The sequence below is a fragment of the Quercus suber genome, unplaced genomic scaffold (genome assembly GCF_002906115.3).
Source record: "Quercus suber isolate HL8 unplaced genomic scaffold, Cork oak 2.0 scaffold_229, whole genome shotgun sequence".
NCBI classification, from domain to species: Eukaryota; Viridiplantae; Streptophyta; class Magnoliopsida; order Fagales; family Fagaceae; genus Quercus; species Quercus suber.
In genome coordinates, this window is record NW_027069687.1 from 15,767 (window position 1) to 34,766 (window position 19,000).

Genomic DNA, 19,000 nt, shown 5'->3' on the forward strand with positions numbered 1-19,000 from the left:
TAATGATGGACACGTTACGTGCTCCGAAGCGTCAACGACGTGCCCTTGGTAGGTGAATGGGCCCTAGCACTAACGAGGGGTGGGGGGGTTGAGGCCGAGGATGTCAAAATCCTCCTCCCCGCCCAAGGATGCGTGCAGCAAGATTTTGAGGGGCTTTTGTGGGCCAGGAAATCGTACAACCACGACCCACTCCAAGCCAGGCCCAAATGGCCAAGTCCGAGGAGGGATGACTACCCAAGGCCAATTTAGGGAGCAAACCCTTCTTTGGATCCGCGCCGAGGATCCCCTTGTCCTCGGCATACTAAGGATAACTATAGGGGAGGGGGACAGACCCAGAGCCAGTTGTCACCTCAGCACTTAATACGTTCACCTAACCCTTCTGGCCGCATTAATGGGGACGCAACCCCGGGCAGGGCTACATCGATTAGGGTGAACCACTTGAGCACAGATATGACCTCTGATGGGACAGGCGGCCAGAGGAGAGGCCAATGAACGATCAACAGGAAGAGGAAGAGAGTAGTATATAAGAGAGACAAGCAAACTGCAGGGAGGGGGGTTTTTTGGAGAAAAAAGCCTCCTCGGCCCATGGCCGAGGAGCATCTTCTAGTTGTAAATCGTTCCAAGGGTTTCTTCAATAAAAGTAAAAGATGTTCAGGCTTCTAAAACGCCGATTGGCGCCTAAACCTTCAACCCACTCTCTACAAATTTATTGTTCTGGGTTCGTTGGGCCTATAACCAATTTCTTTTGGGCTTAGGCTACAAGAAAACTGACCCTACAGGCTCAATTTAGCTAATAATGTTATATTTTAATATGTATATTTATCTTCCCTTTCAAAAAAAAATGTATATTTATCTAAAAATATAGTTATATTTTAATTGAATTATTCCGGCCTCACATTGGGTAATATTATGTTAGGTCAAAATTGTAGATAAATTTGGTACAAGATAACATATATATCCAAGAAAGCAAATTGATAAGGATGAAATAATTTGGTTGATTGTGATGAGGTTTTGGGTTTTTTTTTTTTTTTTTTTTTTGGAAGGCTGACGAGGTTTTGGGGTTGCGTACCGAGATATGCATTATTAGTTTAACCTAAGCTTGATTGAAGGAGCCTCCCCACGAATTATGGCGCAAAAATTGAACCTACATGCCTTAAGTGCACGAACTTAAGTTTTATTTATACATTTATTCAAGTATTCAACAAAGAATGATAATAGAACTCATCAAAAAAAAGAAGAAGAATGATAATAGAATAAAGGACCACAACTACGTTACATACAATGCAACAAAAGGAAAAAAGGGAAGTATCTATCGAATACAAATGGCTGGCATGATCGAAGATAATTTTGGGTCCTTTTAAAAATATATTGAGAAAGCGCTTGAAAATAATTTTTTAAAGAGATTAAAAAAAAAAAAAAGACTAACTCTTGATTGGATCTTATAAATATAAATGCTTGTGGGGTATGAGGAAGGGGGGGACAGAGGCCAAGGTTCAAGTCTCTATAAATGAGCTTCAAATACATACACTTAGATTAAATTAGAATAAAATTATATATCAGACCAAAAAAAAAAAAAAAGCTTATACATGTTATGAGCAACTCTTTGTTTTGGTAAAAAAAATTAAATTGGTAATTAAAGGGCAGTAGAAATACAGTTAAGGAGTGTGCTTTGTGGCCAAGTTGGAAGTAGTTGTGATATACGATAATTATTATTTTTATTCATTTATATAAATATATATATATATATNTATACAGTGGTCAAAATTTCTGAATTTCGTTCACTTTTTATTGCGCTGTGGGTTTTTTCTTTTCTTCGTCATTGGCCCACTTGAAAATTGGTGATTGAGGTGTTATTGTAAGGCCCACTTAAAATTCATGATGGAAAAGGAACTAAACAAGAACGAGGGGAATCCATCGAAGCCCTTCATTTGTTGTTTATCAGGTCGGGTTGCGACTTGCTGTGAACCTAATCCTACCTAACCCAACCCAATATTACACTTACAAAGAAGATAGGGAGGGGTATCACTTAAAGATGAAGAATCATTTCTAGTACACAAAATGGCCCATGTCTCGGCCTAATACCCGATTAGACTAGGAAAACCCAATGCGACATTAACCCTTAGGCCCAAAGAAACCAGGAACCAAAGCATGCGCAAGTAGGCATGCTTAATTGACGGGTCCATAAGTGAATTGAGTTGTTTAAGAATAACTGACTTTGGTTAAGATAAAGCTTGTTTATATTTGTCTGTCTAGCAAGCAACTCAATATCAAATCCAGGTTTAGACTTAACTCAACTATTAAACAAGTTAAACCTAAACATAATAATATATTTATAAAAAAATGTGTGAACATGTAGGCTCTGTGGGGCCAGGAAATCGTACAGCCACGGCTCACTCCAAGCCAGGCCCAAATGACCCAGTCCGAGGAGGGATGACTACCCAAGGCCAATTTGGGAGCAAACCCTTCTTTGGATCCGCGCCGAGGATCCCCTCGTCCTCGGCATACTAAGGATAACTATAGGGGAGGGGGACAGACCCAGAGCCAGTTGTCACCTCAGCACTTAATACGTTCACCTAACCCTTCTGGCTGCATTAATGGGGACGCAACCCCTGGGCAGGGCTACATCGATCAGGGTGAACGACTTGAGCACAGATACGACCTCTGATGGGACAGGCGGCTAGAGGAGAGGAATGAACGATCAACAGGAAGAGGAAGAGAGTAGTATATAAGAGAGACAAGCAAACTGCAGGGAGGGGGGTTTTTTGGAGAAAAAAGCCTCCTCGGCCATGGCCGAGGAGCATCTCCTAGTTGTAAATCGTTCCAAGGGTTTCTTCAATAAAAGTAAAAGATGTTCAGGCTTCTAAACGCCGTGGCGCCTAAACCTTCAACCCACTCTCTACAAATTTATTGTTCTGGTTCGTTGGGCCTATAACCAATTTCTTTTGGCTTAGGCTACAAGAAAACTGACCCTACAATTGGCGCCGTCTGTGGGAGGATTAGCGCACCGGCCGGTGCAACGGGCGACGGTTCTAAGTAGTCGTTCTATGAAAGATTGGTGGTGCGCCAAAAAAAAAAAAAAAAAGAAAAGAAAAGAGGAACACAGCAGAAAGATAAAACTAGCTTGATATTATTTCATTAAAAAAAAAAGTTACAGATTACAATCAGAGGCTCAGGCAGGCATGCATTACAACTGTTCCTACCAGCTAGTTCTACAATCAGAGGCCTAGGTGGACCCTATAATTCCCTAAAACTAGCTGGAGGGAAGTGTCAACCCGTGCTTTTATTGGCATCAAGAGAATGGGAGAACTTGACACTAAAAGCAGGGAAGGGGGAGGGCCAACTTGTTTCAAGGCTACCAACAACTCCTTTCTAGGAGCGGCGGAGCTTGAACAAAGTGAGGAGCGAATGCAGGCGCCCCGGGACACCCTCCCTCATGATGTTCCCTTGATTCTCTCCACTCCTCACGAGCGTTGGTTGTCAGAGACGCAACACTCGGGCACCGGCCGTGACGTGAATTCACACATCTCCTCCGTCGGGGGTGCGCTCCGAGGAGAGACATTAGGTACTCCAATGACATCCCTCCGGGCCACCATGCGTGGCACCATCGGGGTTACGCCTGAACTCTGCCGCACTGGAAGCCCAGTGGGGGCTGCGGCCATAATGGCTCTTGGCACTGATGCCCTCACACCCGCCCAAAGCCGCCCCATATCTACTGAATCCAGTCACGATTCCGGCGAGGTTATCAAAGGAGCTGAAGGGGTGTGTTCTTTCTGTTTGTGTTGGGAGGTTCATGGTGTGTGAAGAAACCTTTCCCCCGAAGAGCCTTATATAGGGGATAAATGTTGGTGAGAATTAACTCACGTAGAACTCAAAAGAGAGTTGTCAACAGTGCTAATTATGAGGCCACCGAATTCCAAGGGGACCGTAGACCGTTGGATTTGTGCTAATTCACAAGGATATTAATGAGGGCGCGTCTCGCGCACCGAAACGTCAAGCACGGAACACGAACGGCCAAGGGACGCTTCGTAAGTGAAGAAATGGGGGCTCGAGCTGGAGTCGAGATCAGCGCCACGTGTAAGATCAAAATCTGGCTCAAGGAAGAATAATCTCCAGTAGAGCGATCCGAAGACAAACCCCTGCTTCCAGAGAAATGAAAGTGTTAGACAGAACCAAGGCACTGCACGGTCCTCGGACTCAGGCCTACGGGGAAACTACTCGCTCCTCTATACCTGGGTACTAGACAGAACCAAGGTATTGCATGGTCCTCGGATTCAAGCCTATGGGGAAACTAGATACTTACAGAGAAATGAAAGCGTTAGACAGAACCAAGGCACTGCACGGTCCTCGGACTCAGGCCTATGGGGAAACTACTCGCTCCTCTATACCTGGGTACTAGACAGAACTAAGGTATTGCATGGTCCTCGGACTCAAGCCTCTGGGGAAACTAGATACTTACAGAGAAATGAAAGCGTTAGACAGAACCAAGGCACTGCACGGTCCTCGGACTCAGGCCTATGGGGAAACTACTCGCTCCCCTATACCTGGGTACTAGACAAAACCAAGGTATTGCGGTCCTCGGACTCAAGCCTATGAGGAAACTAGATACTTGCAGAGAAATGAAAGCGTTAGACAGAACCAAGGCACTACACGGTCCTCGGACTCAGGCCTATGGGGAAACTACTCGCTCCTCTATACCTGGGTACTAGACAGAACCAAGGTATTGCATGGTCCTCGGACTCAAGCCTTTGGGGAAACTAGATACTTACAGAGAAATGAAAGCGTTAGACAGAACCAAGGCACTGCACGGTCCTCGGACTCAGGCCTATGGGGAAACTACTCGCTCCCTATACCTGGGTACTAGACAGAACCAAGGTATTGCATGGTCCTCAAACTCAAGCCTATGGGAAACTAGATACTTACAGAGAAATGAAAGCGTTAGACAGAACCAAGGCACTGCATGATCCTCGGACTCAGGCCTATGGGGAAACTACTCGCTCCTCTATACCTGGGTACTAGACAGAACCAAGGTATTGCATGGTCCTCGGACTCAAGCCTATGGGGAAACTAGATACTTACAGAGAAATGAAAGCGTTAGACAGAACCAAGGCACTGCATGGTCCTCGGACTCAGGCCTATGGGGAAACTACTCGCTCCTCTATACCTGGGTACTAGACAGAACCAAGGTGTTGCATGGTCCTTGGACTCAAGCCTATAGGAAAACTAGATACTTACAGAGAAATGAAAGCGTTAGACAGAACCAAGGTACTGCACGGTCCTCGGACTCAGGCCTATGGGGAAACTACTCGCTCCCCTATACCTGGGTACTAGACAGAACTAAGGTATTGCATGGTCCTCGGACTCAAGCCTATGGGGAAACTAGATACTTACAAAAATCAAAGCGTTAGACAGAACCAAGGTACTGCATGGTCCTCGGACTCAGCCCTATAGGGAAACTACTCGCTCCTCTATACCTGGGTACTAGACAGAACCAAGGTATTGCATGGTCCTTGGACTCAAGCCTATGGGGAAACTAGATACTTACAGAGAAATGAAAGCGTTAGACAGAACCAAGGCACTGCATGGTCCTCGAACTCAGGCCTATGGGGAAATTACTCGCTCCTCTATACCTGGGTACTAGACAGAACCAAGGTATTGCATGGTCCTCGGACTCAAGCCTATGGGGAAACTAGATACTTACAGAGAAATTAAAGCGTTAGACAAAACCAAGGCACTGCATTGTCCTCGGACTTAGGCCTATGGGGAAACCAACCGCTCAATCAGACCGTTGCGCCGAACAGAACAGGGGCGTCGCATGGCCCTCGGACTCAGGCCTACAGGGAGGCCAACTACAAAACATCCCAAGTTAGGAGAGGACCAAGCCCCATGGGCCCTTGAGACGCGAGAGAGGTGCCCATGCATACGTTCTCTCTCCTTATCATCGTTACTGGTGCAACTGACCAACATGCAATTCAAGCTAAAGTTATACGGATCTAAGGAAGAAAGGAAAAGCAGGCAGCGTGTACACAAATAAGCAATTCAAGTAAAGGGAAATCAAATTCGCATTACAACGATGAGTTCGTAAAAATTGCATGGCAGGAGCCACAGTACATAGAAGGAAAGTATAACAAAATAAAATAACAACGTGAAAGCAGGACGAGCCGAGACGCCGGGGAGCCTACTCCTCTCGCCCCGGTTGGACAAAGGCAGCCCCTGACCCCTCCGAGCCCTGGCCTGAGGGGATAGTCTGCAGGGGTACGGCGAGAGCAGCTACTTCCTCAGTGGTGGGGGCTGGATCATCGGAAGGGATCTCCACTATCTTTGGGGATACCTCCCCACTCGAATGCTCCCCCAGTTCAGCTGCCCGCACTTCTTCAGTAATCTCCCCAACCTCAGGGTTCTCAGGGGCAGCCTCACGGATAGCGGGAGGATAATACACGTTCTCCGCCTTCCACAGGTCGGACCCAGCCTCCAATTTATATAAATATATATATATATATATCAATATTTATATAAATTTTTTTGGTTGAGAAAAGTGATGTATGATAAATTAAGCAGTCATCTTGCGCCGTGGCTAGTACATTTTCTGGAAGAGCAAATTTCAGGAAGATAGTTTTTAACATAATAATCTGAATAAATTTCATAGAGTTTCAGAACTGTGTTTGACATAAAAATCATCAGCTATAGGCCATAGACATGCATATGATTCTTGAATTAATGCTGCATGTACACAGATACCATCATCAATTCCAAAAATTAAATAAATAAAATAAAATAAAATTGAACTCTTAACAGCTTAAGTTGATAGAAAGGCGTTATTGATCAGTCATTTCTATGTAAACCAACACTTCTCCCGTGGTTTGGTTTCATGTGAATGATATACCATCCGCACTTCTCACACTCAAACTTGCAAAGAACAGTGAGTCCTGCACCTTGCGTTGCACTTGAAAGATGAAACTATTAAGTATTAACCCATTTTGAAATCCCAACCTCAGTTTGTCCAAATCCATATGTGAAACGCTTAGCTTCATCAGGAAAACAACCTTGGCTCTTCTTCCTACACTAGCATGTGTAATGTACAAACTGATCGAGAGTTCCCAAACGAATTAAAATCCTTTAAAGTTCCCAAGGTACTCTACCATATAGAGTTATTTAAATTCTCACTATCCACTCAAAATAAAAGGTTAAGTTTATGCCACATCATGGATCCACTAACAGAAACATTAAAACAAATGTAATATTTCCCCTATATAAAAAGTTTAAATCATTCACGGTAAAACCCAAAAAATCCCCTTTCTTCATCCACTTTTGATCTTCGATGATAGAATCATTATCGATGGCCAATTTTGTTTATGGAGTTCGGTTGGAGTTGATGGGTTTGGTCGTAGAGTTTGATTAAAGATGGTAGCTGACAATGGAGTTGTTTTTGTGGCCTGAATTTTCTAGAGGTACAAATTTTGCTTTTTTTGTTTTATCGTGAATGATTTTGAACATTTTATGGAAAAATTTTACTTTTGTTAAGTTTTTGTTAGTGGATTCATGATGTAGCATAATCTTAATATTTTATTTTAAGTGGATGGCGTGGATTTAAAGAACTTTACATTGTCTAGTACCTTATAGAAACTCTAGAGGATCTTGATCCTTCCCAAACCCCTAAAACTTCTATCTTAAGTTTTTTTCATGGCTCTCAGTAGGATTGGTCATGACCAACTACCATTGAAGTATATTTCATCCAACCTGCTGCATCAACAACATTTAGCTTCTTACCTGCATGTTTTAACCAAGCTGTAAATACAAATTTCAAGTTTTGAAATTAAACTACTAAATAATTTCACCAAAATTAATACATTAATAGAAAAAACTACTAGTGGGGTTAACCATAACCTCAAGGAAAATATCAATATTAGGATTGAATTATTACAATTGAGACTTAACCAAATCCCTTATTGCTACTCAATATGTAGATACTTATAGATGTGATCCCACAATTTGCTCTAAGCCACTTGAGCTCTTCTAATTAGAAACCTTCCTCAGGAACCATATCTATGACTTCAAGGATCACCTTAAAAATTTGACTCCACAATAATTATATTGTGATGATACTTTGCGGCTTCAACCTTGATTAGGAAATAAGGACTTCGTCTTTAGATTTGCTTTTTATACTCACACTTGTGGTGAATAGAGGTTTTTGACCTCTCTATGGTGGCACACAACACAAGCCTTCAAAAATCTCTCAAATCTTTGTTTTGGTTGGCTATATTGTGACCTTGTATATATAGTTTAGCATGTAGATCATGGGTTCCAAGTTAGTAGTTGACTATATAAAACATATCAGGAATCTAGATTTTTGTTTGACCGAACAGTCAACAAGAGTGTGCCGAGAACCAAGCTTGTATTGACCGAAGGGGAGTTGAAGGCCTAATGAAAAACCGAACACATCTTTTTCTTAAGTTGCTCGTTGGATAATTGATCTTGTACTTCTGAGCAAAACTTTGCAACTCAAACAATATTACAAGTCATGAAATTTGTCGTTTTACTAAACCAAACACATTAATTGAACAACATTCGCTATCAAAAATTATTTAACTGTGTTGAAATAAGTTATAGCAATGATTTATTTTGTTGCAATAACCTTATTTAAAAAATTACTAAAAATCTTTTATTGCAACAAAAGCTTATTGCAACAGTTGACAACAATTTTTTTTTTATTGCAACAATCATTTATTGCAACAAAAAATTTTGTTACAATAAATCTTTTTTCTTGTAGTTAATTATTGAAGTACTTATATTTGAAACTCAATATAACCATCAAAACTATTTAATTAGTTAACTATATTTAGATTTAAAATTTATGATAGATAAAAATAACATTTATTTATATAAATTTGGTCATTTTTGGTAAATTGTGGATTATGCAAGTTAACTCAAAATTGACCTATTTATCAATCTCAACCCACTTCCACATAAACACATTTGCAGTAAACATTGAACCTAAAAAATTTGTGCCGTAATTGTGTTGGGTGAAACATTGCCACCACTATTACCTAGCTATTATGTTTTTTAGCATGTATCAATATGATAATTAAGTAATGTAACTGAGCTTAGAAGCTCTTTTGAATGCTGCAATTTCTGCTGGGTTTGAAGAGAGGCAAATGAAAAAAATGAATAGTGCATGTTATGCCAAATTTGCATTTCCTTTGAGGTCCTTATTGTGTTGTAATCAGTCCTATCCTCAAGCTGTTTGGGATGTGTTGATGAGAGATATAATTTCTTTTTCTGGTTAATGGAATTTTTCATTAAAAAAAAGTAATAGGAATAAATAAAATGAAGAATGGTAAATATAAAACAACTCATCTTTGCCTATAGAAATAAGAGATTTATGTCAACACAAATGAATACACATACATTAGAGAGAGATCTAAAACATAACATTTACCTTATTTTTCTTTATTGAAAATATAATCACAACCTCCCAATGGAGTTACAAAACACATGCCTACCCTTTAACTCCATTTACTTACTCTACCTTTCAATAATAAGGAGGACTAATAAGTTTAAGCCTTCCTCTCAAAGGTAACAGGAATCACATTACCATCCAAGGCTAACAACCTCTTCCCATTCTCAACCAAGTGACCAGCAATACCGCAGTCAAACCTACAAGTAGGACAAACATCTGTAGGACACCATGAAATCTGGTAGATATCACCTCCAACACTAGCTTTCTCTATCCGGAAGTAATTTGCGGTTCTTCGTGAGCTTTGATCTTCTCCGGTGACAATTAATCTCCTATTAGACTCGGGGTCCTTCTCGCCTAACTTCCATGCAGTCGACTGAACACAGATTGTGGCCGCTGAGAAAGCAACCCTGAAGTCCCTATTCTCCCTAATCACTGTCTCTCCCTCCACGAAAGGTGTGAAGATGACAGGGAGACCTTCTAAGCCTGAAACATTTTCCTGCCCAACATAAAAGGGGCATGAGCCATTTCGATTAATCAAGGTGAAACGACCCCCACTGTCAGTAATAGCAGGATTGATGTAGTATTCTACACCACGTTGAAGAGGCCGTCCGGCACTGTCAAGCACCGGTGTGGGTGAGGATGATGGTTGAGCTACTGCTGATATGGCCATCACTAGCATTATGCAGCTAAGGCTTCCAATCAATCTCATCGACTTCATTTTCAAGGATTGCTCACAAAAAACTAAGAATTTGCTCTCTGGGGTTTGTAGTTTTTGAACTTGTATAAGGATATTTGGTGTTTTGCCAACGGCCTTGGCATGGTATTTATACTATTTGGTGCGGTGATATGTGGCACGTCATTTAGATCTTGACGGGTTGAGATATGATGAATAAAAAAGTCCATGAAAGCTTATCCTCTTGAGAATTACTTGTAACTTACGGATGTCATTAATAGCATTAAACACGATAAGGGCCAAGACATTTGCAACCTGCACATGTAAGGTCTTGGTCATTTCTATACAACACTGGGCAGAAAGTTATACTTGTAAGAAGTTGAACCCAAGTACAGGGAAAAAGTCAGAAGCCTAGCCGTACATGCACACTTTTTCAATTTGGATACATGACCGAGACCACCTTTTTAGAATGTTTGAATTGTCCCTTGGTTACCTATTCACACATTGTATAGGACTTGAAGCCACTAACTATGCATGGACATTTCTTGGTTAGCCTCAAAACATGGTTAAGTTCTAGATAGTCAACTCTTTATTTTAATGTTTATTTTTGGCGAAAATATACTGTTAATCTTTAATATTTACCTACTGGGGTATTGGTTTACGAAGTTTGAAATAAGTACTATTAATCTAGACTTTAATTACCAACGTATTTATCTAAACCAAGATAGGTATATATGTTCAACAACTCTATCTACATTTTTTCTTTAGATAAAAAGTTTAATAATAAACGTGCGATCGAGGATGTGTTATGAGCAACTCTTTGTTTTGGTAAAAAAATTAAATTGGAAATTAAAGGACAGTAGAAATTTTTTTTCTTTTTTGAGAATCCAAACCCGAGGGCCAAGCTATATTAAGAAACAAAGGAAAAGGAGGGAAATTACAAGAAATCCCTCATTACAAGGGGAGCTATATCCTCAGGAATGGCCTCACGCCAAACCTGTAGCTCATGCCTGACTTAGAGCGTCTGGCGAGAAAATGGGCAACCGAGTTACCTACACGTTTGATGTGCACAAACTTGCAAACTTTAAAACCATTTGCTAAGACAAGAGAGTCCTGCAGCACGTGACCATATTCAGGGTGGACAGCCTCCATTGATAGTAAAGCTTTTATGATTACTTCCGCGTCTCCTTCACAAACGAACTCTCTAATGCGAAACTCATTCGCAAAATGAAGGGCTCTGCGACATGCAAGAGCTTCAACTGTCGCAGCAGACTTAGGGATTGGGATGCGTTCAGCCAGTGCTCCCACCACTTGCCCACGCCAGTCACGGATCACCACACCCAAGCCAGCAGTCCCGAGATCGCTAAACAGGGCCCCATCAAAATTAATTTTATATAGGGGGGTTGTGGGGCCTCCACCTACCTGCACTTGTGCAAACCATTGGCAACCGTTGCTCAAGCACCTGGGCCGTTTGAAAGTCCAGCAAGAACGCCTCTGCTTTGGCCCGAATGTGGTGGTACTCAACAATTGAATCCCCAACTCTAGCCGAGTTTCTTCTATTCCAGATTTGCCACATGATTATGCAAAGGAGGTTTACATCAGTTCGGTCCCTTAGAGAGAATATCAATTCCAATAGATCAGCAAACACCGAGAACTTGTGTCTTGTACACTTCATTAGTTCTGCATCCTTCTCCCAAACAACCACCAGCCTGTGGCACCCCATAACACGTGAACGGTATCCTCACAAGCAGCCTTACAATTTTGGCAGTAGGCTGTTTGGACCACCCTCCTTCTCTGCAGATTGCACAAGGTTGGAAGTGCTTCATTTGCTGCTCACCAAATTAAGTGCCTGACCTTATACGGTACCTGCAAACTCCATATTTCCCTCCAAATATTGCTAGAACTTCTGTTTGTTGAACAAGTTGGGACCTTATTCCTCTCTGCCAGAGCCAGCAACTTGTAAGCAGACTGGGTTGTATAGACCCCATGAGTTGAGGCATGCCACACCTGTTTGTCTGGGATATTTCGGTCACTTAGAGGGATACCTTTTATTATGTTGGCTTCATAGGGTAAAAATTCTTGGGCGATCAATTTTGATATCCACTGATGCTCTTTTTGGTCAATAATGTCACACACCATTGCCCCAGGTGGCAAGACCGCGACTGGGGACACAATTTTTAAGGCTGAATTTTGTGGAAGCCACCTATCTCCCCTAATCTTCACTGATTTTCCATCCCCTATCCTCCAAACCGAGCCCAACTCCATAACATGTTTTGCCTGAATGATGCTTTTCCAAGCATATGAACCCTTTGTAGAGACCTCACAATCGTAGACCGAACAGTTAGGGAAGAACTTAGCTTTGAACACTCTATGGAAAAGACACCCCTCATTATTTCCGAGCCTCCAAATCTGTTTAGCCAGCAAAGAGTCATTAAACTTGATCAACTCTTTGAAACCCATCCCACCCTCCTTTTTGGGTTGGCATAATTTTCCCCAACTAATCCAGTGGATCTTCTTTTGTTCCCCTCTATAACCCCACCAGAACTTTCTTATTAAGGTCTCAATTTTGCTGATCAGCCCTTTTGGCAACTTAAAACAAGACATAGTGAAAGTAGGAATCGCTTGGATGACCGCCTTGAGAAGAATTTCACGACCGGCCTGCAATAAAAGCTTCTCCTTCCACCCCTTCAGCTTCTTCCAAATCCTTTCCTTGATGAGACTAAAGGACTTCTTCTTTGCTTTACCAGCCAAGGATGGCAAACCTAAATACTGTTCATACCTCTGAATTGCCGATATCCCAAGGAAGGTTTTAATGGCTGCTTGAACCTCTGGGCGGGTATTGGAGCTGAAAAAAAGGTTAGTCTTGCCCCTATTAATACTCTATCTAGACGCATGCTCGTATTTATATAGGATGGATTGAACCTTCACACTTTCTACAACTGTGGCTTTACAGAAGACTAAACTATCATCAGCGAATAGTAGGTGGGAAATGCACGGGCCAGCCAGGCATAAAGAGACTCCCTCTATTTCTCCATTATCCTTGGCTTCTTCAAACAGAGCATGCAATCCTTCCGTCACTAGCAAAAAAAGATAAGGCGAAAGTGGATCGCCTTGACGAAGCCCCCTAGTTGGAGTAATCAAGCCGTGGGGTTGACCGTTAAGCATGATTGAGTATGTAACTGACCGGATACACATAGTAATCAGGTTGATCCATTTTTTGTCAAACCCCATTCTCTCCATAATCTTTTCTAAATAGACCCATTCAACTCGGTCGTAAGCTTTGGACATATCAAGCTTCATGGACATGTAACCTGTTTTTCCCGTTCTTTTGGTCTTCAAGTAGTGCAGCGTCTCATGTGCTATGAGAATATTATCTGTAATAAGCCTTTCGGACATAAAGGCACTTTAAGTCTCTGAGATCAGAATAGGCAGCATGGGTTTTAACCGGTTTGCCAAGACCTTGGCAATCAGTTTATATAACACATTACACAAGTTGATCGGCCGAAATTCAGTAACTTTCCTGGGGCTTTTAATTTTTGGTATCAAATAAATGAAAGTGTGGTTTAAGTTTGGAGGTAGGGTACCTGAATTAAGCATTGAAAGGACTGCTTCTGATACCTCCCTTCCCACCTTATCCCAGAAATTTTTATAGAATAAGGGAGGGAGACCGTCCGGTCCTGGGGCTGTATCCGGTTTCATTTGCTTGAGAGCTATGTGCACCTCCTCCATTCTAAAAGGTTTGAGCAGCTCAGTATTCATAGAATCAGACACCTTTGGTTGCACTCCGCTAAGCACTGAATCCAACTCTGTTGGGTTGACTGTGGCAAAAAGATTTGAATAGCAGCAAGTCAGCATTTCCCCAATCTGTTCCTCCCCCTCCATCTACTCCCCTTGTGCATTTTCCAGTCCCGAAATAAAGTTCTTTTTATTTCTCTCAGTTGCACGGCAGTGGAAGTACTTTGTATTTTGGTCGTCGTACCTTAGCCACTCTGTTTTTGACCTCTGACTCCATAAACATTCTTCACAGTCCATTAGCCTTGAAATTTCCTCAGAGAGAAATTTAACCCGAGCATGATTCCTACCAGCCATGGAATCGCCTTCTGCCGTAATCAGTAACTTTCTGTTTTGTGCCAAAGCCATACGGACATTCCCAAAAAACATTTTTTTCCCAAAGCTTAAGTTGTGTCTAGCACACTCCAACCTTCCTCAGTACCTTGCTCACTGGGTCCCCGCTTGAGCTCTTATCCCAAACCGAGTGGACTACACCTTCGCATCGCTCGTCTTTGAGCCATATAGCCTCGAACCTAAATGGTTTCTGAGCTCGATTAAACCGAGTTTGAAGGTCATCTGAGACAAGCCATAAAGGCTTGTGGTCAGAGGACGATCCTGGCAAGTGGTGGAGACAAGCCGTGGGGAATTTAAGAATCCAATCTGCCGTTGCCACCGCTCTATCTAGGCGAACCCATACTAGAGCCTCATTGTATCTTCTGTTACACCAGGTAAAAGGCAGGCCCAAATAACCCAGGTCCTTGAGACCACAAACATCCAAACAATCTCTGAAGTCTTGCATCTGTTTCTCAGGGCGGACAGCCCCTCCCGATTTCTCATCCACTCTTGTGATTTTGTTGAAATCCCCGACACACACCCATGGCAAAACAAATTGCAAACCAAGGTGTCGCAACACTGACCAAGAATCTTCCCGGTTGGCCACTTCAGGAGCTCCGTAAAACCCCGTAAAGCGCCAGGCGTCATCAATTCCTAGATTTATCACAGCATCGATATGCCGCGGAGAGAACGTCCTAATATGCAGATTAAGATCATTGCTCCACAACAAAGCCAGCCCACCCCCCAAATTCCTCCTTGGGATGATGAACATATTACCATACTTCAACCTACATCGCAATCTCTCCAAATATGACTTTTTCTTCCAGGTTTCCATTAAGAAGATCACCTTGGGACCTTTTGCCTTCACTAAATCGGAAAGCTCAGGAACTCGCTGGTGGTTCCCAAGCCCTCGGCAGTTCCAGCTTAAGCAATTCATGGCTGACGGAGGGGCTGGGAAACAGCCACCTTTGATGGGAGAAGATCCACTTCATGTACACTCACAGCTCTACGTTTTAATGCATGGGAGTCAGAGGGCTCAACTGTTGGACGATCTCTTGACTTAACAGAAATAGCTTCCTTAGGCTTTGGCTCATAGGCTGGACGACTCAGCCTAGTCCACTTGCTCCCTAGGCTACCCTATTGGGTTTGTATCGGCCCAGGTACATTAGTTAAGTCTTTCAAAGATGTTCTGGGCCTATTTACTTCTAAGTCGGCACTAAGTAAAATGTTGGTGCTTGATTTGGGCCTAACAACTTTTGGCCCAACAAGATTCTCCTTTCCCGGTCCATTACCCAGACCACTCTCACCATTTTTAATCTGAACATTGCCACCTAACGGGACTTGATTTGACCTCTCAATTTCCACTGTACAGCCTCCATGCTTAATGTCATCATCTTTCTTGATATCTCCAACGTTAATCTGAGAAGCTACCATGAAAGTATCTCCACGCTGACACGGCTCCAGATTTTCCGTGGTTGAATAAGCGTACGAGACCACTTTCCCGGGGGCTACTCTGTCAAAACAATGGATATCTCTGTCAATTTCAGCTAACAATTAGTCAAACAAAATAGGTTAGGAGGGTTGCAATGGGGGAACCAAAAAGGGGGACTCTGAATGGACTGTGTTGGAAACTGTCCCATCTCCAGGGATGTCAGAGTCAGAGGCATGGTTTACTTTTTCCTCCAGATTTTTCGGCGGCAAAAAATGTTGGGTTTCACACGCCATCTCTGTCGAAGAGCTCCGACCCCGGTGCTGTGTTCCATTCTGCTTCGGATTTTGTTTTTCATTTTTCTTTTGGGCATAAAAGCCCGGAACTGATAGGAAACCTTTCCTAGAGGCTGTGAAGGGTGCAGCCCTCAACCAGGGGCCGAAATGTTGATCCTCCTTTCTGAGAGATCCCTCACTCTCGATCCATTTATCGCAATCTTTATCAGAGTGTGTGAGGCACCCGCACCAGTAGCACACGATTGGGAGGCGTTCAAACCTGAAGGAGACCCAATGAGCCTCGTCATTTTCAAGGGTGAGGAGCCTACCACGACACAGGGGGACAGTGATGTTTAAAGCCACTCGTACACGAATGAAACTACCTCCGTCACACTCGTTTAGGTTCTCCGGTTGGATCACAGAACCCATAGCCTCACAAATCTGTTCGGCCACTTCTCTGTTTCTAAAGCATAACGGGATATCGTGAACCTGTACCCAAAACGGCACTGTAATCATGTCCGAGCTACTAACAACAGTCGTATTCTCGTACTTCGAAACTACCATGATATGCTTATCAAAGCTCCACGGTGCTGCTGCTAGGATTCTGTCGACATCTTCTTTGGAATCGAAAGAAAATAGTATAATATGGTCGCCAATAAACTTCATTCTGAACCCCGTTTTTGTTCTCCACAGGGGGTTGAAGGTATGTGCGATGGCATCTAGGTTAAGAGGGCGTTTTGTTAGGAATCGCGCCACCATGGAAACTTTATGGTGGCTTGATCGGATTTCAGGGCCAAACCAGGGCCTTCCTTCTCCGAAAGAGAAAGGGATTTCCACTGCTTTGACAGGTCTTCCATGTTAAGCTTGTTAGAGATTGGAACAGGACTGGAGAGGGTAGGGGAGAAAGAGAAGTGTTTCCCTGTAACCCCAGAAAAAGACCCAGCTAGCCTTTGGATAACAGTGTTATCCGCAGGGACAATAACTCCTCAGAGAAAGGAACGGTAGTGCTACGAAGCAGGGAAAGGTTTCTAGAGAAGAACCCTCACTGAACGAGCAACCTCTTGTCAATGAAGATCTATTAATCCTAGGAGATCCAAGGACAGTAGAAATATAGTTGAGGAGCGTGCTTTGGTGACCATGTTGGAAGTTGTGATATATGATAATTATTGTATTATATTTTATATATATATATATATATATAAATATTGTTGTTGAGAAAAGTGATGTATGATAAATTAAGCAGTCTTTATGCGTGGCCAGTATATTTTCTGGAAGGGCAAATTTCAGGAATTTTTGTTTTTAATACAATAATCTGAAAATTTTCAGAGGTACAGAATTGAGTTTGGCATAAAAATCATCAGCTATAGCCATGCATATGATTGTTGAATTAATGCTACATGTACACAGATAGCATCATTAATTCTATATAAACAAAAAAAAAAAAAAAAAAAAAATATTACAAATTAAATAATTAAAATTGAATAATGAATAATAAAATTAATAATAATTTTAATAAATTATAATGAGTCACATGAAAATATTAAGTCATATAATTTGTAATACTTAGATGGAACCTCATAGTGTAAGTACAACGTATAAGAACCAATTTTTATTATTTAAAAATAATATAAAATAAATAATAAAATTAAAAAAGAAATTAGAAACACTTAGTGGAAAAATTTTAATACAAGTAGTATTTTTTTTTTTTTTTTGGGCCTTCTAAAACTGACAATATTTTCTTTTTCTTTTTGTTTACAATAAGGAGGGAGGGGAAAATTTGAACCCAAGTTATCTCAACTGGAAAAATCAAGTAATGCAACTATGTTAATGTAATGTACTTAAAGTGTGACACACATGACATAATAAAGAGAAAGGATGAGAAAAAAGATTTTTTAAAAACTGAGAGACTGTTCACTTAGTGCAACAAAATAAGATGACACAATTTTTATTATATAGTATATGATTATGCGAGATGAATAGTTTTAGTCTGGCCATTGATAAACATGAAACGACCTAGCTAGTGGGATTCCTAAATATTGATCATGATAATTAAATTAATGTTTTGCACACGCTTAAATTATGCTGCTTCCTTATGATTAGTCCTTTGTAACAAGAGCACTACGCAGTTCGTGCTATAAATAAGAGGTAGGCTTCAGCTCTCTCAACACCAAGACAAAGATGTAAGAAGTGATTTCCAGGGAAGTTGACATGGCGTGATATTGGTTCGGCTCTTCTTCACTATCACATCATGAGCTAAGATAAGCCGGAACCAATATCACTCTTGTGTGCTTCTTTGCATTCCTAAGGTGAAGTTATCAGCACAGCGTGCAGCTTATTATGCTTGATTATGGTAGCTTAAGAGTGACTTCCCCTGTAAATTTCTGACTGCTCTTTTATTTTCAGGTTGTTCTTGTGGTTTTAAACCTTTTTTTTTAAAATTTTTTAATTTTTTTAATGCTTGCCTTAATGCTTGCTTTTAAGTAAATGTTGATCAGAACAATGATATATAGGTGAAAAACCTATATTATACTTATCCACGATAAGAGTGATAAAGATGGCTTTTTTTAGGCCATCTTTTATGATCAGAGTAATTTTTTCTCAGAAGTTGGTGTTCAAGAGAAGAGGACCTTTTGAAAAAATAGGGCATCGACCCCCTTCAAAGTTTTTGGTTGTACACTTTGTACTAATATTTAATAGTCAAGGTGATTGATTAGTAATTTAGTGCTAACTGGTAAATGAACCTATATCATTCATAGTATAACAGAATTTGTTTTTCTGGAGTCTCTACCAAGCCATAAAAACAACAACTACGTACGTCGATGGTATATCATTCACGTGGGACCAATCAACGTGGGAAGTGTTGGTTTACATAGAAATGACTGAATAACTCCTTTCTATCAACTTGACCTACTATTTCTCTCCAAAAAAAAAAAAAAAAAAAAAAAATTGAGCTATTAGAGCCGCTGATAAATTAATGACGCTTTTATGAAAATGTTTAAAAATTTTCATTACTTCAATTGGATGTTTTTTTTTTTTTTTTTTTTTTTTTTTTTTTTTTTTTTTTT

At 41.3% G+C, this 19,000-nt stretch overlaps 3 protein-coding genes across 3 annotated transcripts; all 3 read right to left on the bottom strand.

Annotated features, from left to right (window-relative positions):
• Positions 1-9,416: 9,416 nt before the first annotated feature.
• On the bottom strand, positions 9,417-10,251 carry LOC112004624 (kunitz type trypsin inhibitor 104-like). Its single transcript, XM_024036864.2, has one exon. The coding sequence runs from the start codon at positions 10,170-10,172 to the stop codon at positions 9,552-9,554; it is 621 nt and encodes a 206-aa protein (XP_023892632.1). The 5' UTR covers positions 10,173-10,251; the 3' UTR covers positions 9,417-9,551.
• An 842-nt stretch (positions 10,252-11,093) lies between these two features.
• LOC112004627 (uncharacterized) lies at positions 11,094-14,009 on the bottom strand. Its single transcript, XM_024036868.1, has 5 exons — positions 13,712-14,009; positions 13,312-13,501; positions 11,965-12,972; positions 11,576-11,836; positions 11,094-11,490 (listed from the first exon to the last, which is right to left on the bottom strand). The coding sequence occupies exons 1-5, from the start codon at positions 14,007-14,009 to the stop codon at positions 11,094-11,096; spliced, it is 2,154 nt and encodes a 717-aa protein (XP_023892636.1).
• Positions 14,010-14,313: 304 nt separating this feature from the next.
• On the bottom strand, positions 14,314-15,168 carry LOC112004626 (uncharacterized). Its single transcript, XM_024036867.1, has one exon. The coding sequence runs from the start codon at positions 15,166-15,168 to the stop codon at positions 14,314-14,316; it is 855 nt and encodes a 284-aa protein (XP_023892635.1).
• Between the last annotated feature and the right edge of the window lie 3,832 nt (positions 15,169-19,000).